A 22587-nucleotide genomic window follows, 5' to 3' on the forward strand; every position below is an offset into this window, starting at 1 on the left:
CAATACTGTTCTGTGAATAGTGCCAATAGCTTTGTTTTTCTAAAATAAAAGTATGTGTGTATGTATAACGTGTAATTTTTCTGGACATACATATACATATGGAGAAAACCATGAAGATGTTTCATATCCCTATTGCTAAAACACACCTCCAACAATAACACCAGTAGTTTACAATGATTCTAAACTAAATGTGTGCAAGGGAAATTACTGAAGTGGGGAAAAAATTATCAATATGTATTTCTAATTTCTCCTTTTTAAAACCCCCATTTTATATTGCCTACATCTATGGGCAGGGGTAATATTTTAACTGAGGGGACACAATCAAAAGTTTGGAAACCACCAGCATACACACTAAAATTCGAACTCATAGACTTGGTAATACTCACTTTGACAATTTGATCTTCTGCTATTCTTATCCATAGACATTAAACCGTATCAATCATACCTCTAAAACCATTCCCCAAACATAGTTATGCTTTCCAGCACCTAACATTTACATCTACTATTCTTTGTAAGCTGCACATCTCCATGTACCCAAATCATTTAAAGCCAGTATCAACTCTATCATTTCTCAAACTTCTCTGAACTTAGGTAATACAGCTCTCAGGCTCTCTTTCACCTGGTCATTGAGTCCTTTCTGGACATCTTAGCTCCCCCTACTACAAAGAGAGTTTTTGAGGACCAGGGTTGTGTCTCATCAACTTCCCATTTCCCATACCTAGGCACTATGCAGTAAACTTGACATATGTTAGAGAAATGTGGGGTCTCCAGCCTCCTACTACAGGTGTATTTGGGCAAGCAACAGGTCCATACCTTCCTGGGATGAGCTCCCAGAGGAAGGAGCAGGCTACCATCTTTGCTGTTTCACAGTTTTCACTGTTGATACCTCCAGGTACTGGAAAATCCAAGGTGACTAGGGGACTGGAGTGGGCCCCCAGGATATGGCAGCAGCACTATGGAAAAGTGGCCAGCCTGTTACGTAGGTGCCCATTCCCATATTATCTCCTCACTGGGCAGGTCCTCCAGGCCTGGGCCTCCAGTCACCCCCTGCCAGATATATCAAACCAGTAGCAGCTCTGCAGCTCCCTGGACAGAGCAACCAGGGGCAATTGAAAGCTTCCCTACCACTGCCTCTGCAGTGGAACTGCCCTTGCTACCCTCAGACTAATGAAGGAGCAAAGACTCTCAATGCCTTATCCACACCTCCAACAAGCTGCAGTTGAGCCAAGGAGAAGAGACCAGTCCATCTCCCAGGGGTTCCACCTACCCACCCCCAGTGCTAGTCACCAGACAGGGAACCCCTGGCTGGGGCCACAGCACAGGCCCTCCATCCTGGACTGATTGCACTGGGTGACTGCAGACCTGCACCTCTCCAGGGTGGAGTCCCCATGAGAAAAGCAAAAGACCCTTGGCACAAACACTACTAAGGTCCCTTCCTCTGCTGTCTCCAAGTTGGGGAAGGAACATAAACACTGAGCACGTCCAGAACTGCACTGGGCAGCCCAGGAGTGCCAAGCTGCAATCTACAGCCAGCACTCAAAGGGGAGAGGACCCCACGCATTAAGAGAGAACACGGCTCCAACTGTGAGGAAACATAAGGGAGCAACAAACCCAAGCAAGAGTCTACCAGCTGATTAATATGCCTAAGGGCCACCTACTGCATCACACCCCAAAGCTTCAACACCAAAAATAACTTGCTAATATACCCTCCTCTTAAACCAAATACAAGAAGTCGGCTTCACATCAAGACCCTGCACAAAGGCTTGGCCCTGTGAAAACACAAGAAAAGAAGTACACTGACTTCTCAATAGACTATTGACTACTCAATCTACACTGAGATTAAAGTAACAGCCACATGCAGAGATGAGAAAGAACCAAAGCAAGAACTCCAATAACTCAAATGACCAGAGTGTCGCATGTTCTCCAAACAACCACACCAGCTCTCCTACAAGAGTTCTTAACCAGGCTGAGCTGGCTGAAATTACAGAAATAAAATTCAAAATATGAACAGGAATAAAGATCATCAAAACTCAAACCCAATCCAAGGAAATTAAGAATCACAACAAAATGATAAAGGAGTTGAAGGAGGAAATAGCCAGTATAAAAAAGAACATAACAAACCTGACAGGGCTGAACAACACAATATAGAATTTCACAATGCAATTAACAGCAGGATAAACCAAGCTGAAGAAAGAACTTGAAGACTGACTCTCTGAAATAAGACAGTCAGACAAAATAAAGCAAAAGAATAAAATGGAAAGAACAAAACCTCCAAGAAGTACGGGATTATTCGCTTTTATCCCTGAAAGCGAAGGGGAGAAAGCAAACAACTTGGAAAGCATATTTCAGAATATCGTCCATGAAAACTTTCCTAACCTTGTGAGAGAGGCCAACAGTTACATTCAGGAAATACAGAGAACTCTTGCAAGATTCTACACAAGAAGATCATCCCCAAGACATACAATCATCAGATTCTCAAAGGTCAAAATGAAAGAAAGTATGTTAAAGGCAGCTAAAGAGAAAGGACATGTCACCTACAAAGGGAATCCCATCAGGCTAACAGCAGACTACTCAGCTGAAACCCTACAATCCAGAAGAGATTAGGGGCCTATATTCAATATTCATAAAAAAAAACTTCAACCAAGAATTTCATATCCAGCCAAACTAAGCTTCCTAAGTGAAGGAGAAATATTATCCTTTTCAGATAAGAAAATGAGGAAGTTCATTACCACCAGACCTGACTTACAAGAGATCTTGAAAGGAGCACTAAATATAGAAAGGAAAGACTGCTACTGGCTAATACAAAAAGACACTTAAATACATAGATCAGTGACAATATAAAGCCACCACACAAATAAGCCAGCATAATAACCAGCTAACAACACAATTACAGGATCAAATGTACACATATCAATACAAACATTTAATGTAAATGGACTATATGTCCCACTTAAAAGGCATAGGTGGCAAGCTGGATAAAAAAGCAAGACCCAACGGTATGTTGTCTTCAAGAGACCTATCTCTTAATGGGTCTCGTAATGACAACCATGGGCTCAAAATAAAGGCATAGAGGAATATCTACCAAGCAAATGGAAATCAGAAAAAAACAGGGGTTGCAATCCCAATTTCAGACAAAACAGAATTCAAACAAACCAAAAGATAAAAAAAAAAAAGACAAAGAAAGGCGTTACATAATGGTAAAGACTTCAATTGAACAAAAGACCTAACCATCCTAAATATATATGCGTTCAACACAGGAGCACCCAGATTCATACAGCAAGTTCTCAGAGACCTACAAAGAGACAAAGATTCCCACAAAATAATACTGTGAAACTTCAACACTCCACCAGCAGTATTAGACAAATCATTGAGGCAGAAAATTAACAAAGATATTTAGGACCTGAACTCAACACTGGACCAAATGGATCTGATGGACCTCTACAGAACTCTCCATCCAAAACCAATAAAATATACATTCTTCTCATCACCACATAGCAAATGCTCTAAAAGCGACCACATAATTGGACATAAAATAATCCTCAGCAAATGCAAAATAACATAAATCATAACAAACACACTCTCGGACCACCATGCAATAATACTAGAAGTCAAGACTAAGAAAATCACTCAAAACCATGTGATTACATGAAAATTAGCATGCTTCTGAATGACTTTTGGGTAAAAAGATGAAATTATGGCAGAAATCAAGAAGTTCTTTGAAACTAATGAGGACAAAGATACAACATACTAGAATTTCTGGGATACAGTTAAGGCAGTGTTAAAGGGAAATTCATAGCACGAAATAGCCACATAAAAAGTTAGAAAGATCAGCCAGGTGCAGTGGCTCATGTTTGTAATCCCAGCACTTTAGGAGGCCACAGCGATCAGATCACGAGGTCAAGAGATCGAGATCATCCTGGCCAACATGGTGAAACCCCATCTCTACTAAAAATATAAAAATTAGCTGGGTGTGGTGGCACACACCTGTAGTCCCAGCAACTCAGAAGGCTGAGTCAGGAGAATCGCCTGAACCCAGGAGGCAGAGGCTGCAGTGAGCCGAGATCACGCCACTGCACTCCAGCCTGGCAACAGAGCGAGACTACGAGACTGTCTCAAAAAAAAAAGTTAAAAAGATCTCAAGTTAGCAACTTAATATCACAACTGAAAGAATTAAGAAGCCTAAACAAATCAGCCCCAAAGCTAGCAAAAGACAAGAAATCACCAAAATCAGAGCTGAACTGAAGGAAGTCAAGACATGAAAAACCATTCAAAAGATCAACAAACACAGGAGTTGATTTTTTAAAAAACTAGTTCACCAGCAATGGATCCAAAACAAGAAGAAATCCTTTATTTACCTGAAAAAGAATTCAGGAGGTTAGTCATTAAGCTAATCAGGGAGGGGCCAGAGAAAGGTGAAGCCCAATGCAAGGAAATCCAAAAAATGATACAAGAAGTGAAGGGAGAAATATTCAAGGAAATAGATAGCTTAAAGAAAAAACAATCAAAAATTCAGGAAACTTTGGATACACTTTTAGAAATGCAAAATGCTCTGGAAAAACTCAGCAATATAACTGAACAAGTAGAAGAAACTCAGAGCTTGAAGACAAGGTCTTTGAATTAACCCAATCCAACAAAGACAAAGAAAAAAGAATAAGAAAATATGAACAAAGCCTCCAAGAAGTCTGGGATTATGTTAAACAAGCAATCCTAAGAATAATCGGTGTTCCTGAGAAGAAAATTCTAAAAGCTGGGGAAACATATTTGAGGAAACAATCAAGGAAAACTTCCCCAGCAATGCTAGAGACCTAGACATCCAAATACAAGAAGCACAAAGAACACCTAGGAAATTCATCACAAAAAGATCTTCGCCTAGGCACATTTTCATCAGGTTATCCAAAGTTAGGATGAAGGAAAGAATCCTAAGAGCTATGAGACAGAAGCACCAGGTAACCTATAAAGGAAAACCTAACAGATTAACAGCAGATTTCTCAACAGAAACCCTACAGGCTAGAAGGGATTGGGGCCCTGTCTTCGGCCTCCTCAAACAAAACAATTATCAGCCGCGAATTTTGTATCCAGAAAAACTAAGCATCATATATGTAGGAAAGATATAGTGTTTTTCAGACAAACAAATGCTGAGAGAAATTGCCATTACCAAGTCACCACTACAAGAACTGCTAAAAGGAGCTCTAAATCTTGAAATAAATCCTGGAAACACATCAAAACAGAACCTTTTTAAAGCATAAATCTCACAAGATTTACAAAACAGAAATACAATTTAAAAAACAAAAGCAAAAACCAAGATACACAAGCAACAAATAGCACAATGAATGGAATGGTACCTCACATCTCAATACTAACATTAAATGTAAATGGCCTAAATGCTCCACCCAAAATATACAGAATTGAAGAACGGATAAGAATTCACCAACCAACTACCTGCTGCCTTCAAGAGACTCATGTAACACATAAGGACTCACGTAAACTTAAAGTAAAGGAGTGGAATAAGGCATTTCATGCAAATAGACACCAAAATTGAGCAGGAATAGCTATTCTTGTATCAAACAAATCAAACTTTAAAGCAACAGCAGTTAAAAGACAGAAAGAGGGACATTATATAATGGTAAAAGGCCTTGTCCAACAGGAAAATATCACAATCCTAAACATACATCCACCTAACACTCAAGCTCCCAAATTTATAAAACAATACAGCAATACAAAACAGTGGGAGACTTCAATACTCCACTGACAGCCCTAGATAGGTCATCAAGACAGAAAGTCAACAAAGAAACAATGGATTTAAACCATACCTTGGAACAATTAGACTTAACAGATATTTACAGAACATTTCATCCAACAATCGCAGAATACACATTCTATTCAATAGCACATAGAACTTTCTCCAAGATAGACTATATGATAGGCCATAAAACGAGCCTCAATCAATTTAAGAAAATTGAAATTATATCAAGTACTTTCTCAGACCACAATGGAATATAACTGGAAATCAACTCCAAAAGGAACTTTCAAAAACACACAAATACGTAGAAATTAAATAACGTGCTCCTGAATGAACACTGGGTCAAAAACAAAATCAAGATGGAAATTATTTGAACTGAATGACAATGATGACACAACCTATCAAAACCTTTGAGATACAGCAAAGGTAGTGCTAAGAGGAAAGTTCATAGCCCTACATGCCCACATCAAAAAGACTGAAAGAGCACAAATTGACAATCTAAGGTCACACCTCAAGGACTAGAGAAACAAGAACAAACCAAATCCAAACCCAGCAGAAGAAAGGAAATAACCAAGATCAGAGCAGAACTAAATGAAACTGAAACAAGAAAAATAATACAAAAGATAAATGAAACAAAAAGCTGGTCCTTTCAAAAGATAAATACAATTAATAGAACATCAGCAAGATTAACCAAGAAAAGAAGAGAGAAAATCCAAATAACATCACTAAGAAACGAAACAGGAGATACTATAACTGACACCACTGAAGTACAAAAGATGACTCAAGGTTACTATGAACACCTTTATGCACATAAACTTGAAAACCTAGAAGAGATGGATAAATTCCTGGAAAAATACGCCCTCCTAGGTTAAATCAGGAAGAATTAGATACCTTGAACAGACCAATAACAAATAGCAAGATTGAAAGGGTAATTACATTACCAACAACAAAAAGTCCAGGACCAGACAGATTCACAGCAGAATTCTACCAGACATTCAAAGAAGAATTGGTACCAATCCTTTTAATACAATTCTATAAGATAGAGAAAGAAGGAACACTCCCTAATTCATTCTACGACATCAGCATCACCCTAATACCAAAACCAGGAAACAACATAACCAAAAAAGAAAACTACAGACCGATATCCTTGATGAACATAGTTGCTAAAATCCTTAACAAAATACTAGCTAACTGAATACAACAACATAGCAAAAAGATAATCGCCATGATCAAGTGGGTTTCATACCATGGATGCAGGGATGGTTTAACATATGCAAATCAATGTGATACACCACATACACAGAATTAAAAACAAAAAAAATCACATGATCATCTCAATAGATGCAGAAAAAGCATTTCACAAAATCCGGCATTTCTTTATGATTAAAACTCTCTGCAAAATCAGCATACAAGGGATATACCTTAATGTAATAAAAGCCATCTATGACAAACCCACAGCCAATATAATACTGAATGGGGTAAAGTTGAAAGCATTCTTTCTGAGAACTGGAATAAGACAAGGATGCCCACTCTCACCTCTCCTCTTCAACACAGTACTGGAAGTCCTAGCCAGAGAAATCAGACAAGAGAAAGAAAGGGCATCCAAATCGGTAAAGAGGAAGTCAAACTGTCTCTGTTTGCTGACATTATGATCGTTAACCTTGGAAACCCTAAGGACTCCTCCAGAAAGCTCCTAGAACTGATAAAAGAATTGAGCGAGTTTCCAGATACAAGATTAATGTACACAAATCAGTAGCTCTGCTATACACCAACAGCAACGAAGCAGAGATTCAAATCAAGAACGTAATCCCTTTTACAATACCTGCAAAATTAAAATAAAATACTTAGGAATATACCTAACCAAGGAGTCAAAAGACCTCTACAAGGAAAACTGCAAAACACTGTTGAAAGAAATCACAGATCACACAAACAAATGGAAACACATCCCATGCTCATGCAGGGGTAGAATCAATATTGCGAAAATGACCATACTGCCAAAAGCAACCTATAAATTCAATGCTATCCCATCAAAATACCACCATCATTCTTCACAGAATTAGAAAAAACAATTCTAAAATTCATATGGAACCAAAAAGAGCCCACATAGACAAAGCAAGGTTAAGCAAAAAGAACAAATCTGGAGGCATCACGCTACCTGATTTCAAACTATACTATAAGGCCATAGTCACAAAACAGCATGGTACTGGTATAAAAATAGGCACATACACCAATGGAACAGAATAGAGAATCCAGAAATAAACCCAAATACTTACAGCCAACTGATCTTCGACAAATCAAGCAAAAACATAAAGTGGGGAAAAGTTGCCCTTTTCAACAAATGGTGTTGGCTTTTCAACAAATGGTGTTGGGATAATTGGCTAGCCACATGCAAGAGAATGAAACTAGACCCTCATCTCTCGCCTTATGCAAAAATCAATTGATGATGGATTCAGGACTTAAACCTAAGACATGACACTATAAAAATTCTAGAAGATAACACTGGGAAAACCCTTTTAGACACTGGCTTAGGCAAGGATTTCATGACCAAGAACCCAAAAGCAAATGCAATAAAAACAAAGACAAATAGCTGGAACCTACTTAAACTAAAGAGCTTTCGCACGGCAAAAGGAACAGTCAGTAGAGTAAACAACCCACAGAGTGGGAGAAAATCTTCACAATCTATACATCTGACAAAGGACTAGTATACAGAATTTGTCTACAACAAACTCAAACAAATCAGTAAGAAAAAAAAAAATTCCATCAAAAAGTGGGCTAAGGATGTGAATAGACAATTCTCAAAAGAAGATATAAAAATGGCCAACAAACATATGAAAATGCTCAACATCACTAATGATCAGGGAAATGCAAACTAAAACCACATTGTGATACCACCTTACTCCTGCAAGAACGGCCATGACCAAAATCAAAAAACAGATGTTGGCATGGATGTGGTGAAGAGGGAACACTTCTACACTGCTGGTGGGAGTGTAAACTAATACAGTCACTATGGAAAACAGTGTGGAGATTCCTTAAAGAACTAAAAGTAGAACTGCCATTTAATCCAGCAATCCCACTGCTGGGTATCTACCAGAGGAAAAGAAGTCATTATTCGAAAAAGATATTTGCACATGCATGTTTATAGCAGCACAACTGACAATTGCAAAATCATGGAACCAATCCAAATGCCCATCAATCTATGAATGGATAAAGAAACTGTGGTATATATGTATGTATGTATGTATGTATGTATGTATGTGTGTGCATACATATATGATACTATTGATACTATGCAACCATAAAAAGGAATAATTAACAGCATTTGCAGTGACCTGGATGAGAGACTATTATTCTAAGTGAAGTAACTCAAGAATGGAAAACCAAACATCATATGTTCTCATTGATATGTGGGAGCCATGCTATGAGAATGTAAGGCATAAGAATGATACAATGGACAAGAAATAAAAGACTACAAATATGGTATAGCATATACTGCTCGGGTGATGGGTACATCAAAAATCTCACAAATCACCACTAAAGAACTTACTTATGCAACCAAATACAACCCGCACAAACTTATGGAAAATTAAAATAATAAAATAAATAAAATTAGGATATCCACTTTAAAAAATGAGTATTTTCCTTCTCCCTCTCTAGGCTATTAGTGGCCCTTCTATTTCACGAAAACTGTGACTGTCTTTATCAGTTCTATTTTCCTTTTATTTGAGACCTAATTTTCACTAGTTTTGGATTTAGCAAAGAATTTTGATACTTGATGAATTTTGGCCACTGCAAAACTTTTAGAATCAGATGGATTAATAAACTACAAATATAATGTAAATGCTAAGAATAAAGGAGAATAAAGTTACTATTCAGCTATTATTAATAAAAAAAAAAAAAAAGAAATGAAGGGCAGGCATCCAAATAGGAAGACAGGAAATCAAACTATCCCTGTTCGCAGATGATGTAATTTTATATCTAGAAAATTCCACAGTCTCAGTCCAAAAGTTCCTTCAGCTGATAAACAACTTCAGCAAAGTTTCAGGATACAAAATCAATGAACGAAAATCGCTAGCATTCCTATATACCAACAACAGCCAAGCTGAGAGCCAAATCAACAAGGCAATCCCGTTCACAATTGCCACAAAAAGAATAAAATACCTAGCAATACAGCTAACCAGGGAGGTGAAAGATCGCTACAATAAGAATTACAAAAGACTGTTCAAAGAAATCAGAGATACACAAATAAATGGAAAACTATTCCACGCTCATGGACAGGAAGAATCAATATCATTAAAATGGTCATACCACCCAACGCAATTTATATAATTCAATCCTATTCCTATCAAACTACCAATGACATTCATCACAGAACTAAATAAATAAATAAATAAAAACTATTTGAAAGTTCATATGGAACTAAAAAAGAGCCTGATATTCATTGCCAAGGCAATCCTAAGGAGAAAGAACAAAGCTTGAGGCATCACACTACCAATTTCAAACTATAGTACAGGATACAGTAACCAAAACATCATGGTAAAGGTACAAAAACAAGCACACAGACCAATGGAACAGAATAGAGAGCCCAGCAATAAGGTCACACACCTACAACCATATGATCTTCAACAAAGCTGACAAAAACAAGCAATGGGGAAAAGACTCCCTATTCAATAAATGGTGCTGGGATAACTGGCTAGCCATATGCAGAAGATTGAAGCTGGACTTTTCCTTATACCATATATAAAAATCAACTCAAAATGGATTAAAGACTTAAATGTAAAACCCAAAGCAATGAAAACCCTGGAAGACAACTTAGACAATACCATCTGGACACAGGAATGGGCAAAGATTTCATGACGAAGACACCAAAAGCAAAAAAGAAAAAGAAAAGATGGGATCTAATTAAACTTAACAGCTTCTGCACAGAAAAAGAAACTATCAACAGAGTACACAGACAACCCACAGAATGGGAGAAAATACTTGCAAACTATTCATCTGACAACGGTCTAATATTCAACATCTACAAGGAATTTAAATATACAAGAGATAAACAACCCCATTAAAAAGCGGGCAAAGGACATGAACAGACACTTCTCTAAAGAGGACATACATGTGGCCAAGAAGCATATGAACAAAAGTTCAATATTAATGATCATTACAGAAATGAAAATCAAAACCACAATGAGATACCATCTCATACCAGTCAGAATGCTATTACTAAAAAGTCAAAAAATAACAGATGCTGATGAAGTTGCGAAGAGGAGGGAACACTTATACACTGTTGGAGGGAGTGTAAATTAGTTCAACCAATGGGGAAAGCAATACAGTGATTCCTCAAAGAGCTAAAAGCAGAACTATAATTCAACCCCGCAATCCCATTACTGGGTATATACCCAGAGGAATATAAATCATTCTACCATCAGGACATATGTACACTAATGTTCACTGCAGCACTACTCACAATAGCAAAGACACGGAATAGCAGCACTATTCACAATAGCAAAGACACTAAATGTCCCTCAGTGACAGACTAGATAAAGAAAGTGTGGTACACATACATTATGAAATACTATGTAACCAAAAAAATAATGAGGTCATGTCTTTTGTGGGAACATGGATGGAGCCGGAGGCTAATAACTAGCAAACTAACTCAGGAACAGAAAACCAAATACCGCATGTTCTCACTTAGTGGGAGCTAAATGATGAGAACTCTTGAACACACAGAAGGGAACAACAAACACTGGGGTTTACCTGAGGGTGGAGGTTGGGAGGAAGGAGAGGAGCAGAATAGGTAACTATTGGGTACTGAGTTTAATACCTGAGTGATCAAATGATCTGTACAACAAGCTCCCATGACATGAGTTTACCTATGTAACAAACCTTCACATGGACCCCCAAACCTAAAAGTTAAAAAAAAAGAAATGTGTGTTGAATAGACAACAGATTGTAAACTGCATCTTAGAAAAAGGTTAACAAACCAGTATCTCACAAATAGAACAACAATCAAGTTCAGCTGAGCAACCTCAGTCAACAAACCTGTCTAACTAGAAAGGGCATATGTTTATTTTTCCCCAAAAAATGATTTTTTTTCTGTTATTAGGTTGGCGCAAAAGTAATTGCAGTCTTTGCCATTAAAAGTAAAGACAAAAACCACAATTACTTTTGCACCTTCCTAATAGTCTCATGGCTTTCAATTGCAACATTTTGTTTCCTACCGATCAGAAGCAAGGGAGAACAAATGAACTGGTGCCTGACAGTAAGGGTGGAGGTGAAAGCATGTGAAAGGAGGTGAAGCACTACTTGCATATTGACGGATTCACTGCAGCACTGACTAGTTCACAGTGACCACTGTAAAATGGCATTAAATAATCAGTATATTTTAAAAGACATGCTAACTAGAACCCAAGACATCAGCTAGTTGTACATGAATAGTAAGAAAACTCCTATATGGGCCGGGCGCGGTGGCTCACACCTGTAATCCCAGCACTTTGGGAGGCCGAGGTGGGAGAATCACGAGGTCAGGAGATCAAGACCATCCTGGTTCACACGGTGAAACCCCGTCTCTACTACAAATACAAAAAATAGCCGGGTGCAGTGGTGGGCATCTGTAGTCCCAGCTACTTGGGAGGCTAAGGCAGGAGAATGGCATGAACCTGGGAGGCAGAGCTTGCAGTGAGCTGGGATCACGCCACTGCACTCCAGCCTGGGTGACAGAGCGAGACTCCATCTCAAAAAAAAATTAAAAAAACTCCCATATGATTCCCAACTAAGTAACCATTCAAGAAAATTAATTATATTTAATCACAGTTTAAGGAAGAAAATTGAACACTACTTTTAAAAAGAGGATACAAGATTTAAGAGGATTCCAAACTCTTTAGAAATAAAAATTACCTGATCAAGTGCCTACAAAGCATATTTTCCAAATCAACAAACATTTAGTGAGTCACAGACCCAACTGGTATTTTTTAAATGTGAAAAGGAAATCCTTTTCAAAAAAAGAAAATCCTTGCTTTTTTCTGTGACTCCAAGTAAGAACCACTTACCTGCCTGTCAATTACCTTCCTGGGAACTTCTCAAAGTCCTTTTTTCTATATCTAAATAAGATGTGTATAAATACATTTTCTGGAAGTCTGGTTTCATTAATGTTTTACCAGTACCCTCTAAGGATGAGTCTCACAAATAGAAAGTGAAATTAAGGCCAGGCATGGTGACTCACGCCTGTAATTCCAGAACTTTGGGAGGCTCAGGTAGAAGGATCACTTAAGCACAGGAATTCTAGACCAACCCAGGCAACATAGGGAAACTCCCAACTCTACATTAAACTTTTATTAATAAAAACTTAGCCAGGCATGTTGGCACATGCCTGTGGTCCCAGCTACTCAGGAGGCTAAGGCAGGAGGACTGCCTGAGCCTGGGAGGTCAAGGCCACAGTGAATTGTAATTGCACCACTGCATTCCAGCCTGGGTGACAGAGTAGGGACCCTGTCTAAAAATAAAAAATAAAAATAAATAGTTACACTGTGTGAGAAAAAAGAGATTTCTGCCTCAAAGAAATCTAGCTCCAATTTAAGGATCTGCCCCATTTTCTAACAACAAAGAAAGTATGTTCTCTGCTTAATGGTATCAAGTGGAGGTGTATGGAAACCAAGCTCAGCTGTGGGCTCCCTCTCTTCTCCACTGACATCCCACACTCTTCCTGGAGTCTCATGGCTTCACATGCTCCTCCCCAAAAATGTAGACACTCAAATCCAACTTCAAACTTGCCATCTCCATTTGTGTAACCAATAAGAACCTTCTACTTAACATGGTCAGAATAGAACTCTTTGTTTTATTTTATGTATTTTTCTCAGAGTCTTCTACATCTTGGCAAAGGCATCACCCCCTAATAAATTATTCAAGCCAAAATTCTAGGCAGTGTAATACAGTGGTCAAGAACATAGACCTTGATGCCAGACTGTATGGATTCAAATCCTGCTTCTGCTCCTCACTACCTGTACAAAGATACTACAAGCCTCAGAGAGTGATAATGGTACCTGCCTTATAGGGTTACTATAAAGACTAAATGCATTAATTCATATAAAGCATTTACAACAGCACTTGGCAAATATTAAATTTTCACTACGCTTAAGCTCTCATCATCATTATGCTGACTCTTCTTTCTCTCACAACCAATCCACCACGTTAATAATACTTCAAAAACTAACTGAAATCCACTGACTTCTTTCAGTCACATCACCACAACCAATCCATTTCAAGTCACTATCTAGATTAATGTGAAAACTTCTAGTCTAGTCCTCCCGCTTCCATTCCTTTTTTATCCCCCAAAATGGTTTTCAAGCAGCAACCACAGTCATCTATTTTAAACATAAATCAGAACATATCACTCACTTATTCAAAATCATCCAATGTCTTTCCACTATATTAGGATAAAAAAAAATCAAACTCTTTACCCTGGGACTCTACCTCAAAGTCTCACAGAGTCCTACACCTAGCCATTGCAGCCTTATTTGGTAGCGTTCTACCATAGCTCACTATGCTCTAGCTACACTGGCCTTTCTGATTCTTAAAAAAAAGCCAAGATTCCTCCCTTTTGGGGCCTTTGCATTAGTGACTTTTCCTGCCTGGAATGCAGTTCCCTCTATATTTGTTCAGCTGGCTCCCTCGTGTCATTTACAATATTGTTATTGTTTATTTCTTCAATAATTGTCTATCTCCCACTAGAATATAAGCTTTGTAAGAGAAGAAATCTCATCTCATTTGTTAAGTAGTGTACCTCTAGTAACCAAAACTATGCATGGATAAACAAATAAAAAGTTATTTACAAATAAACCATTAAATAAAAGAATTGGCTACAGCTTCTAAAATTGCCATATGAAGCAAAAAAAAAAAAAAAAAAAAAATCTATCTTTCCCTCATTCTTTTCCCTAACTGGTTATCAATCTATTGAATCATAGCTCCAAATTTACCCCTTGTGCCTGCTCTGTGACTGGACCTTAATATACTTACCTTCGAAAATTTTATCAGAGTTTGAAGACCTAAATCACCTGGTTATACAACTCTTGACAAAGGCACAGTTACCATCAAAAGACCCTAAGAATTACAATCAGAAAACCTAAGATCAAGTCAGGGCTCCAGCAATTATTAGCCAACATAATCTTGGACAAATTACTTTGGCCTCTCTGCGCTGCATTTTCCTCATCCATATAATGCACATTATAACCCCTTTCTGTCTCAGTGACTTATAGTGGGATCAACAGCATATATAAACAGTAAACTGAACAAAAGAAAGTTTATATCATGATTTGGTATCTGTCAGTTCAATACAATTTTACTGAGCACTAACCCTATGTGCCACATGCTACACTTGATAAAAATTTGAATTAAGAGAAACCCCTCACTCTCAAAGAACTTACATTTTAATTGAGGAGGAAAACACATAATAAGAATAATTTCACTGTAATTTGGTCGTGTGCAGAATGCTGTGGGAACACAAAGGAGATACACTTAGCACAATCTTGGGACTTAAGGGAAGGTTCTGAGAGGAAGTGGGGCCACAGAGTTCCTATCAAAGGAAAAGTAATGTCAAATTTTATCAGTCCTAAACCATGTTCAAAAGCTAGATAGTTATATTATAAAAGTCATATGATCATAGGTTAAGAATAAGCTTTCAGGTATCACCTGGGGTAAAACTCTTATCAATTTACAACTTCCCCCAGAACCATTTATTTCATCTTCTACCACTCATCAAAATACCTTTCAAAAAATCTACTTTAGGGTACTTTTTCTTATCACACAAGAATATTTCCATTCATAAAGCTGAAATTTTTCAATTACATACTCCAAGGTCAAAACCTTCCTCAACGGAAAGGACAGTAATAAAGAGACCATAGCAATAGGTTTAGATTTCTACTTCGCCACAGCCCTAAATGAAACTCTTTTGCTTCCCTCCTGCTCCTTTCCACAGCTGTCAGGACAGGCTCCCAGGCAACAACTCCCACCACTCTTCTACATAAGAAAAAGTGCTCTCTGGACCTCCTCTCAACCAGGCTCAGCCCTGAACCACCCAGGAGAAAGCAAGTCACTATCTATCTTCTATTAAATCCAAGACACCAAGGCCAGAATTCTCCACAGCCCACCCGTAATCAAGACAAATCCTTTCCTTTCTTTCTTTTTTTTTTTTTTTTGAGACAGGGTCTCACTCTGCTACCTAAGTTGAGGTGCAGTGGCATCATTATAGCTCATTGCAGCCTTGATCTCCCAGCCTCAAGTGATCCTCCCACTTCAGCCTCCCAGGTAGCTGGGACTAACAGGCGCATGCCAGCACACCTGGCTAGTTTTGTTGTTGTTGTTTTAGTAGAGATGGATTCTCACTATGTTGCCCAGGCTGGTCTCAAACTCCTGAGCTCAAGCAATCCTCCCACCTCTGCCTCCCAAAGGACTAGGGTTACAGGTGTGAGCCACCCCACTCAGCCAGAATAAACCCATTTAAAGTAAATCTAAATTCATTAAAGCTGTACACAGATATACTCAATACCCTACAATTCCATTCCTAAACACATAATCAACAGAAATATGTTTTCCAAAATATGTGCTACAATGTTCAGAGCAGCAGTATTCGCGATAACCAAAAAAAAAAAAAAAAAAAAAAAAAAACACAAATGCCTATCAACAAGAGAATGGATAAATTTTGATAAAGCCAATCAGAATTGGGCTGAATCAAAATCATGTAATCTGACAGAATGCAATGAAAAGAACATAGCATAATTTCTGTAACAGTACTGCTTAAAATGTCTAACTTGAATCTAAATTGGCAGAAACACCAGATAAACCCAAACTGAGAGATACAAAATAACTGCTGATAATCTTCAAAAGTAACAAAGTCCATGAAAATCTAAGAGAAACTAAGAATCTGTGGCAGACTGAAGGAGACTAAAGAGACATGACAACTAAATAACAAATATGAATTAAAATTGCGTATGGGATGTGATTGAGACAACTGGTGAAACCTCAATGGGGTCTGAGGGTTAGATGGTAGTAACTTATCAACATTAATTTTCTTATTTTGATGTTGAATTGTGGTTATGCAGGAAAATGTTCTGTATGAAGGAAATAAACACTAACAAGTATTGGGGGTGACAAGACATCAGGCTGGGAACTCATTCTCAAATGATTTAAAGAAAAAGCTGCTATTTTCCACTTAATTTTCTGTAAGTCTGTGATATTTCAAAGTTTTTTAAAGTATTAATTTTTTTAAACAGTATGCTTGGAGCAGGAAGAATGAGTAGAAAGAAGTAAAGAAGAATGGAATTAAAAGTTCATAAATACTGTATTTCTCATCAACAAGGTACAAAGCTTAGGTGCAGCTGGCTGAAAATGAATATACTACAAACTTAGGAACCCAAGTTTTGTCTTTTCTTTCAGTATAGATCCCTCACTTCTACCCAGAAAGTAGAAAAAAATTGTAAAATTTCGCAAAAATCTGCCACATACCCTTCTTTCTACACTGGAATATTGGGATGATAAATCACAAATATACATGGAATATCTTGACTTATCTAAAATAAAAATGTGTGGCAAATGTACAACTTTTAAAGTTGCTTTCAAGGCAAATTTATAAAATAAACAGTCAAAACTTATTAAAAATGTATTCAAGCTTTGCAATACACAAAATCAGAAGTAGCTTTAAAACCCCAAAAGTAAAAGAATTTCAGATTCATTTTCATAGTTAGATTATTAGGCACTGGGCAGCTTGGCTTGAATAGAAATTACAAAGTGAAAAACTTTGTACATTTAATTCATATTAAGTGTCTTTTCTAGGTAGTAGAAAATTGTTGTCTGCCTCCCCATCATCATTCTCCCGTCTCCCCATTCCTACCAATCATCCATTTTTGTTTGGGATATTGTGGTTTCAGGAACACACTGACTCTCAGCTCCCATGATCCCCCATCTAAATGGGCAGACATACAATCCTTAGGCTTGGCTACCCCTTAAACTACAATAACTGCTTTAGTGATAGACATGTGATATGGATTAAACTCTGTCCCAAAAAAAATCGTATGTTGAGGTACTAACCCCCAGTACCTCAGAATGTGACCTTATTTAGAAATAGGATTGTTGCAGATGTACTTAGTTACAATGAGGTCACATTGGAGTTGAGAGGTGACTGATATCCTCAGAAAAACGATATTCCAATATGACTGATATCCTTAGAAAAAGCAGAAATTTGGGACATGCAGGGTGAATGCCGTGTGAAGACTGGAGTTATGTTGCCACAAGTCAAAGAACTACCAGAAGCCAGAAGAGAGATGTGGAACAGATCTTTCCCCAGCACCTTCAGAGGAAGCATGGCCATGCCAACACCTAGATTTCAAACTTCTGCCCTGGGACAAAGAAACTCTTTTAGATAGTATGCTATACAGAAATAAAGTCTGATCCCATGGTAACTATTTTTGCAACCATCAGAAAGCCAGACTGAGGATAAGGCATATACATAAGGGTAAAGATATATTCAGAGAAAGGGATGAAACATTCAGCAAGCTATGTCTGAAGTCCATACTATGTCTAGACTTCTCAGTTTTATGAGCTAGCAGATTATATTTATTGGTTAATGTAGCACAGGCTATTACCTGCCACTGGAAAAGAAAATACTAATGCAGACATTGATCTAGGTACCAGGATGTTTTCTGCTACTAGAGAAAGAGAATTCCACTCAAATATGAGTTCCTAAGTTAGTGCCTTTAAAAATGAAAACTTCATTATCCCATGTAATAAAAAGTTTGGTGGTTCCAGAATAGGTTAATTTAGCAACTCAATGACCGCAACAAGGACTCAGATTCTTTCCATCTTTCTACATATCTATGCAGCAAATCGGGTTGTCCCAAAGGTACCTGCCTCATCTCTAGATGGCTGCAGCTGTTCCAGGCATCACATTCAGTTACAACAATATCCAGAGGGGGTAAAAAAGACTGCTTCATCCCACATGCCTTTCTTTTTTTTTTTTTTTTTAGCAAGAAAACTTTTTTCAGAAGCCCCCAAAGAACTCATACTTTTTAGCCACAATTACATTGTCACAGGCATAAATCAAAGATTTGGTAAGAAGGAAATGACTATGATCAGCTTAAAAGTAGTACTAACATGCCAGAAGTTTTCTGAAATGTATGGTGATATTTTTGGTTGTCATGGAGACTGGGGGCCACCACCAGCATTTAATAGATGACAGCTAAAACTGTCCAATATCCTGGAAAATATTTGTCTATTTCACACAAAGAAATGTGGTCTAAAATGTCAACAGAGAGAAAATGGGTGAATAAAACTAAGAATAATAAAAGAGTAATGGCCAAACAGTAGACAAACATCAGTGTCTTCCACAGAGGTTCACAGTGGTGAAAGACACTATTCTTAGTTATAACTAGAATATAATCTAGGGCAGTGACAGACAAGTAAAGAAAAAATTTAAAAGCATCAACTTTAATGAGGATAAAGAAATAACAGGATTAGGAATGGAGAAAGAATATTAACAGTTACTAAGTATCTGTTATGCTAGGTGTTCTCATAAATTCCTTCATTTAATAAACAGAGTTAATATTTTAGTCTTCCCAAATGCTGACATAGCTAAATTATACATATTTAGGTAACCCCAGAGAATCAATAAAAATTTATTTATATCAGAAAATACAATTTTTAACTCAGAAGGAAAGCTTGGCATATGCTTACACTATGATCAGTATAGTTTAAAACAGCCATGTCACAAAACTTTGAAGTTGTCTTCTGCATCAGGTACAAAAAAAGTATTAAAAACTAGACTCAGATTAAGAGACAACAACTGTAAAATATGTGTTTTACATATAAAAATGTGTATAGTTTAAGATATCACCACTTAAGAGTCACACTTCCAACAAACTACTTAAAAATCACTGATCATGTCATTTGTTCAACACAGGTACCTCCAAATTCACCCAGTACGGAGCTATTCATTGCAGCACTAGCATATCACTGTGTTAGTACTTAAGATTTTCTTCTATATTGTCTTCTACTGATACCAAATACTAATTCAGAACAGAAATCTAGGAGTTATATCTACCACAGGCCACATTAATTGTTAAGAGCCATATATGAAGTCTATTTCTAAGGAAAAAAGATATGACCATGAAGAAACCCACAGAGGTTACTCACAAAATTTATCATTCAGCATTGGTATTAGTAGGATCAAGAAAAAAAACTTAAAAACCAACTACGAGTAGTAACAAATAAAAACCTAGGAGTTTTAGGATTAATAGTACAATATCATAAGTAATCTGAATATCATTCTGAAAACTGAATTAACTTATTTCCTAGAGAAACACAGAACAAAACTACCAAGGGTATATAACTGAAAGTGTGAACATGTCAAATACAGAAATAAAATAAAATACTTACTGCCAAAGCCTTGGACAGTTTGGCTCTAAATTCATTCAAGATGATTGCCACAATGTCCTTAAGTGGTACGTAAGCAAAGCCATCTTCCAAATAGACTTTCCTTCCTCGAAACAAATCCAGAGCATCAGCAAAAGGGATCTGAATTAAGAGTGAAAGAGGGAAAATAAGTCAGCACCTGTCATTAAGAAATCCTCCTAAGTCTTCATATGTATAAAGTATAAACAAAGAAATTCATTAGTCCTAGCAGAGCCAAAAGAATAACAAAATGATTAATTTATCCTCCTTAAAACTCAACAGCATTAGCAAAGAGTGGCAGTACAAAATACGTTCATTTCAGAGTTATGTTTTGAAAATAGTTAACACTAAAAGGCCAAGTTGCAATGCTTTCTTTTATTCCTTAACCTCTGAATTTACAAAACATAATCCCCAGGATTTCAAACTCTTAACTCAAGACTTCTACACATGTTGCATTCACCTCACATATCCCACATTGTATTCTGCATCACAGAGAATCCTAATTTGTAAACAACATATTCAGTGCTGAAAATTACTTGTGAGTAAAGTAATTCCAATTTCTTCATCTATGTTTCCGTTCTCACTCCAGAGAAATACATTGAGAAAGCTAATCTCAATACTAAGAAATGGAAACAATAACAAGCATTCGGTTTTGCTATTAAAATAAGTATTTGCCCCAAGAATTTATTTTAAAATCTTAGATTTTAAACCCTATGAACAATCCTAAAATTCTGAGATGAGCAAAGTATGATATTAGTAAACTGTAAAATCATTCTTACTCTCCAATAGTTTTCTTTTTTTAAAAAACAAGGTTAAAAAAGTAGGTGAAAATGACTCCCAAATTGCCTATTCATTCAAGTTTTAAGGAAGAATTAAATATAAATGCATACAATTTTCTCTATATCCAACGACATCTCACACTATAAGCAGATCATGTGTTTTTCAACAACCTTCAATTAATTTACTGATTTCTACAATTACAACACAGTCCCTGCCCTCATGGGCACACATGGAAAGTCAAAGAGCCCTACAGGATAGAATTGTGCGATACTACACCAAATAGGTAGCTTACATAGGACATATTAGAGGAGCAGGTAAGAGGGTTTACTGCAATTAATATAGGGAAGAAACATGAGTTCTAGTCCAGGCTCTGATACTGACTAGACTTATTTGGTGAATTTAATGAATGCCTCTAAATCTCAGCAGCCAGATCTGTAAAACTGAGAGAGGGGAGGAAGAGATAGGCTAACTGACCCTTAGGGATTCTTTAGCCATAATATTCCATGATTCTAGCTTATTAAGGTGGTCACAGAGGACATAAAAATGCCCAAGTAGAAGCAAAATATGAAGTGAAGGCAGAGTAACTGGAAATGTGTAGTGTAAGAGAAATATATATTGATCCCCACACTCTAAGCTTAAAAGGCTGACTGAATGATGGCCCAACAGTCAAAACAAAGAAGCTGGAATGGGGCAGGATTTTCAACTACTGGCACTCACTCATAATAATTAGCACATTCTTTTCAAAGGAAATTGTGGGGTTGCAGTTATCAAATTGTAAAATGAATTTAAACTCATCCCTCTTCCCCTCCTGGAAGGGTTCATGTGAAGTAGTTCTCTACACTGAGTGGGGAGGGGAAACTGAGGTGGTCCAGCACTGGATGATGGAATCTGAGTAGGTTAAGGAGGGCATTCCCATAGGAAAAAAAGTAGGCTTACAATGTCAGAGCCCAGTGGAATGCCAGAAAGACCATGAGGCAAGACACCACGATGTCAGAGGCCAAGAGAAGTGAAAGGGGCTTCTACGCAAGGCAGCAATCCAAACAGAGTGCTGGGCCAAATGGGTGATGAGGGTTTCCTGGCAGGGGATAGCCCAGTGCAGGGTGTAAGGACCCAAACAATGCGAGGAGGGTTTCCTTTAGGAAAACAGCCTGTAGTGGGAGGTCAGAGCCCAAGCAGGGTTGGGAATGCATCTGTGGAAGGAGACAGCCCAGCAGAGAACATTGGCACACCATTAGTGCAATGAGGACAGTATCTGTGCAAGAGACGCAATAGCTGTGGTGATGAGAGGCTATAAAAATGGATTAATTAAATATGTATATAAAGCTCAATGTGACATATTTAACAAAACCTAGGAAGTATTTTACATGTTTACATACTTTATAAATGGACTCCAACGCCAACTTAGATCCACTCAAATTTGGTGATGAGGCAATAATCTCCTGTTCTCGAAGAGTCTTCTCTTCATCACTTATCTAAAAAAAACATATTTTAAGCTGTTATAAAAATTTGAAGTCCTCATTCAGTTTCAATAAAATGATTTCCTATATTAATGAATACTGTTTACTTTTATTAAAAATTTTAAAACCTTGATATCTGAAATCATTTCTAACATGATATCTGAATCATTATCATTAGTGAAG

At 37.4% G+C, this 22587-nt stretch overlaps 1 protein-coding gene across 1 annotated transcript in view; it reads right to left on the minus strand.

The window, feature by feature from the left end:
- PRIM2 (DNA primase subunit 2) overlaps positions 1–22587 on the minus strand; it is a 313454-nt gene that overhangs the window by 238119 nt on the left and 52748 nt on the right. The window contains exons 6-7 of the mRNA XM_017868174.1: positions 22324–22419; positions 20153–20290 (exon numbers count right to left, since the gene is read on the minus strand). Of these exons, the coding sequence (XP_017723663.1) occupies positions 20153–20290; positions 22324–22419 (234 nt within the window). The remainder of the gene's footprint in view (positions 1–20152; positions 20291–22323; positions 22420–22587) is intronic.

Source organism: Rhinopithecus bieti, unplaced genomic scaffold, assembly GCF_001698545.2.
Source record: "Rhinopithecus bieti isolate Rb0 unplaced genomic scaffold, ASM169854v2 scaffold_841, whole genome shotgun sequence".
In the NCBI taxonomy this organism is placed as follows: Eukaryota; Metazoa; Chordata; class Mammalia; order Primates; family Cercopithecidae; genus Rhinopithecus; species Rhinopithecus bieti.